The sequence below is a fragment of the Amphimedon queenslandica genome, unplaced genomic scaffold, assembly GCF_000090795.2.
Source record: "Amphimedon queenslandica unplaced genomic scaffold, v1.1 AMPQUscaffold_10761, whole genome shotgun sequence".
NCBI classification, from domain to species: Eukaryota; Metazoa; Porifera; class Demospongiae; order Haplosclerida; family Niphatidae; genus Amphimedon; species Amphimedon queenslandica.
Genome location: NW_003548989.1, coordinates 2,384 through 7,590, shown reverse-complemented (window position 1 = coordinate 7,590; position 5,207 = coordinate 2,384). Strand labels below are relative to the sequence as shown.

General features: G+C 34.8%; 1 protein-coding gene across 1 annotated transcript in view; it reads right to left on the bottom strand.

Moving 5' to 3' along the window:
* Nucleotides 1-131: 131 nt before the first annotated feature.
* LOC109589893 (NACHT, LRR and PYD domains-containing protein 5-like) overlaps nucleotides 132-5,207 on the bottom strand; it is a 7,069-nt gene continuing 1,993 nt past the window's right edge. The window contains exons 4-7 of the mRNA XM_020005881.1: nucleotides 3,299-3,358; nucleotides 2,880-3,251; nucleotides 2,727-2,831; nucleotides 132-2,680 (exon numbers count right to left, since the gene is read on the bottom strand). Of these exons, the coding sequence (XP_019861440.1) occupies nucleotides 201-2,680; nucleotides 2,727-2,831; nucleotides 2,880-3,251; nucleotides 3,299-3,358 (3,017 nt within the window). The 3' untranslated portion in view covers nucleotides 132-200. The remainder of the gene's footprint in view (nucleotides 2,681-2,726; nucleotides 2,832-2,879; nucleotides 3,252-3,298; nucleotides 3,359-5,207) is intronic.

The window sequence follows — 5,207 nt, the reverse complement described above, 5'->3', positions numbered from 1 at the left end:
TTCTTATATAGAAGTTTGCATATGACCACACCCAATGCACCATTAGATCTATCTATAATTATCACTCATTTCAGAACATCATCACTCAAGTGACCTTGGTTTGAGCTTTCTAGTTTTGGCTTAGCCTGCCTGACTAGTTTTAAGAAATATAAAATAGTCGAAACTACAAAATCAGTAATAAATATATTTAATTAATAAGTTTAAGTAGAAGTGCATGAATGCATATCAGGACGTTTAAATTTAAAATGTTTCAATGCTCCACATTTATCAATCGGTGAACGTCCAATGATCTGATTGACAGTTCCTTCCCATTGCAACGAAAGATAAACCACCATTTCTTTATAATACCAAGCCAGCTGATCAATTAATTTGTTTATTGTCATTTCACTGAATTTGTTGTGATGAAGGAAAATTTTATTTAGGGGCCTTTCTAGAACTATGATTAGTGGTATCAAATCAGCTAAGTGACAACCACCTTTGTCATCAATGATATTATCCCCAAGATCAAGAATCTGTAGAGCTGGACTCTTATTGCGTATAACTGAATCAAGAATAACACAAGCAGTGTTGGAATCAATAGCACAATTGTTTAGTTTTAGTTCTCTGAGAAATTGAGGTAGTGATTGCATTGACATTCTGCCTACTACTTCACTTGTGATGTGAGTTTGATATATCTCAATGCACTCAAGTGTTTTGCATTGACTTAATGTTGTTAAAACTGTTTCAATAGATGGCAATGATAATTCATAAAACTCAACTTCACGTATACTCTGAGAGTCTGTTAGAACAGTAACACATTCTGCAGGACTGAGATTAGAGAAGGAAACCTTTTTCAGTTTTTTTAATCTGCAGAGGTTATCAATCAGTGGCTGCTGCTCACCTTCCTTAAACTCATTGTCATGAAATAAGAATGTCTCCAGTTTGGAAAAATGTCCAATTTTTGGAATGCAATGAGGTAAACACTCCTGACTAATTGTTGTGGCTCTTAAATTCAACTCAAAGATAGTTCCTAAAATTAACGGAGGTAAGCTAAGGACACTGGAAACACCATCATTGCCAAGTTGATTAAGAGACAAACCAATATGCTTAACATGGGGGTGGCTGCTTAGTTCCATCACTCCTTTCACTGATTCAAAACCAGACACCAACATCTTCATATGTTTATCTGTTAGTGCTCTTAATGTGAAGCCAAATCTCCAAGTAGTAACTGACAAACCTATGCATTTTCCTAATACATAGAAATCATATTCAGTCATAACAGATGATACACGTGATACTTCAATTTCTTTTCGCTGGTTTAATATTTGAGAAACAAGCGCCTCATTTTTAATTTCCATGAGTTGGTGAAAAATATGTAGGAAATATATTTGCTCATCAGGTACAGTAACAAGGTTTTTTCCTTTAAGTTCAGTTAAACCAGCCAAAAAGCGCATTGTGACAAACATCTTGTATCTGTTGTTGTATTTATTGAAATGCTTTTGTATTTCATTTGAACTTAAACTATAAATATAATATGCTGCCAGAAACTCCTGAATTGTTAAATGGAGGAAGCTGTAAGCGTACATGTCTCCTCCTTCATTTGGCAAAACTTTCACTTCTCTTTTCATCAATCCAAGGGTTTTGTACTTTTCCCGTCCATAGAACACTAATTGCTGTTGGCCTCTTTTCCCAGCAACAGTACCTTCATAGGCCAGTTTACAAAGGGTATCAAACGCTTCTTGGATAGCAGGATCAGGTATTGCACTCAAATTTTGAATTTGAGTTAGTTTGCTAGCTAGTGCTTCACTCTCCATTTCTCTGTATATCAACATTTTTATGAGCACTTTGTACAACTCTGTCATTGTTTTTGGCAATTTAGAAAATTTGGAATTTGTAAATACGTCCAAAAGTATAGCTAAATTTAGAGGAATATAAAGGCACCCAGAAATTATTGGATATCTATCAATATATTGCTTAAATAATTTTTTTTGCTCGTCGTTATTTTTGAAAAAAGTTTTCACATAGCGGTTTCGATTGTCTTGATTGAAACCTTGAATTTCAATGTGTTTTTTGAATCGAATATTGTGTGACAATTCATGAGTTGTTGACGTACGGGTTGTAACAATGATTGTAGCTTCAGACATGTCACGCATTATCACTCTAAGGACCTCAACATTCGAAGGCTTATCTTCTGGTAGCTCATCAAAACCTTCCAAAATTATCAACAAACCTTCACCATCACCATCAAATATTTTTTGTACTGCTTCAGACTTCCAGGACTGCTTATCGAGATATATTCCAATTAACTTTTGAACTTTATCTGGTGACCAGTTACACTGAACATCATTATCACGAAGACGTAAAAGTAAGATCAGTGTGTATTTTTGTAAGGCAATGCCATCTGCCCATCGTTTGCACATTTCATAGGCTAATGTCGATTTTCCAATTCCAGGAATACCCTCTATCAGGACAGAAGAGCCACATGGCACATTGAAAAGGTCAGCTAAAAGTGAATACTCTTTCTTTGATTCATTTTCAATAGACACAGCAACCAAATCTACATATTCCAAAATATCTTTAGCTGGGGACCATTTTGGATCAGCATGCAAATCTTGATAATACTTTTTCAATTTACGAGCATATCTTTTGATTGAACTGCACGTATCTACTATATCATCATGAGCTACAATATTTTGAGTATCTGTATAATTATAGTATAAATATAATAATCAAAGAGATAATTTTACCTGACACACATGCAGTTGCTGATGGCCCATAATCTTTGTTTTTCAGTTCACAATTCATCTCACAAAGTAAAGTGCATCTAACCCCAGGTTGAGCAGATTCTAGAGCTAACAAAAGTTATTTGACACTAACAAAATGTATCACATTTCATATACCTTTAGCCTTAACTTTACGAGCAATATCAGCTACTCGTACAATTTGAATGAGAATTGACAAGACTCTTTGTAAAGCACGTTCAGGATTACTTGCTCTGTTAATAAACATCCAGACATCACTAATAAGAGTCTTGCATCCGATGATTGAGCCTGAATTACGTTGTGCTTTCTCCTTTTCTATAGGATGCATAATTAAATTTGAAGTGACTAATTTGACAAATTGATCAAGAGGAGCCTGAGCCTGATCATCTGATAAAATAGCAACAAGATTATCATGATAGAAATCAAAAGCTTGTGAAAAGATGTTATTATGCTGAAAATCTCTTCTATTAAATCGTGAAGTGGATTTATTAGACACATTGCATTCCCCTACTGTATGTAATTATAACATAAATATATAGTTAAGAGGGCCAACTTACATGTGCTTTGAGTTTGAGAGCTACATCTTTGAGGCTTTTCTGTGATAAACATTTGAGATTCTAAAAAGAGGTGAGGGCATATCTATGGCATTTATTATACAGAGAACTGTTAGTGTAGGCTCAGGGTGCATGGCTAAACCAGCACATTGACACACTGTACTTGTAAACAGTAGTAAATGGGGCTTGAGTAAACCAACTCTGCAGAGTTGGTTTACTCATACTACTGTTTACAAGTAGTGCAGCATAAATCTCATTAATTATTCCTAATCAGTTACATGTATATCAACCATTATTGTGGTAATATACAAAGCAATGCATGATTTGAATAATGGGTGTGAAGTACACACATGTAGAGCTAATTATTGAGTCAATAATCAAAATGCCCGAGATGTAAAAGCTTTAGTGGATTGACGACAAAGTCCAGCTGCTCCTTTATGATACTCAGTACAATATTCAAGACAGCTGAAGTATAGAGCTCTTGTATGAATGTAATTAACCTAAGGGTGGAGCTACACTGTCTGCCATCTTGAGTGGCAAGAATGTACACAACAAATGGAGGTATAAAACAAAATGTGATTTTTTATCAGCGAGATATCGTACTTCACTACAGAATATTATAGAGAATTCCTCACTCAATACTTTTGTCACATACATGTGCCTTCTTTTATCCTCAAAGGTCAACAGCAGAGTTTATTCAGAATTTCCCCTCCATTCTCTCCATTCCACTTATAGTCTCATGTAATTCATTCTTGCCACCCAACATGGAAGACAATTTAGCTCAAATTGATTATATCCATGCAAGAGCTCAAACTGTCAAATTTGACATAATTTATTTTTAGACTAATAGACTAAAGATACAATGTATACCAGATGCTAAAAGCTACATGTACACGTTGTACATGTACCTTAAATGGCCTAATTTGTTAAGCTGAGTCTCCAGATCTTAGAGTTGTGGGATCGAGCCCAGGTTTTGGCATTTTTAATTCTATTTTACGCAAATTTTTTGTCCTGCAAGGAAATAAATATGGTACATGTATCTTGTATATATGGTTTGTACTGTATAGCAGGAAATTTTGGAGGGAATTAACTTTGGCAAGTTGGCATTTTGATAGCAATTTATCAAAATAAATCCACCATTTTCAGCAATTATATGCATGCTCAATGGCATGTGGCCACGAATTTGCCAAATTAAAATCCACCAATCACCTAAAACTTAGCAATTTGCCAAAATTTACTCTCATAAATTTCCCACTATAAGGTATACAGTTGTGGCTGTTGTATGTATTCTGTGGTTAGAATACAACTGTTGTAGAGATAGAACTGATTTTTATCTCCACGATTGTTGCAACAGTGTTGTAAAGCTTTATAAAAACAATTTACTCATTAAACACATTATGTCACCTCAATATGCCCCCTTTCTTAATAGGATGGCATCCAATTACAACTGAAATATCACACTGGTTTCTCCCATATAAATACGTGTACAGATATATGGGAGAAAATTTACCACCACTGTCACATCCTTTTGGAGCTGTATCAGTCATACAGCTCAAAAATGAGCAAAGGGTTAAACTTTGACCTTTTTAGGTTCAGTTCAGTAGTGAACTTGTAAAATACGCCTTTTCATTAGCGGAAAAAGTGGTTTCCATAGTTCTCTGGTCGAGCATTAAACTACAGATGAGCTTAAAAGGTCAGAAAAATTTGATCAAGAATCAAGAAATTCATTATCATAATAGCTAAACAGAGGGAGCACTTGATTGGTTAATACCTAGCTACCTGTAGTTGGCTGGTTTAAAAATACTCCCACTTTTGAAAAGCTATAAACCTTTTTCACTGAAAGGTGTGACAGAATTTTTATGAGCAATATATTTAACTGTTAGGCCTGAAGTGTAAATCATACCCTTTGGTG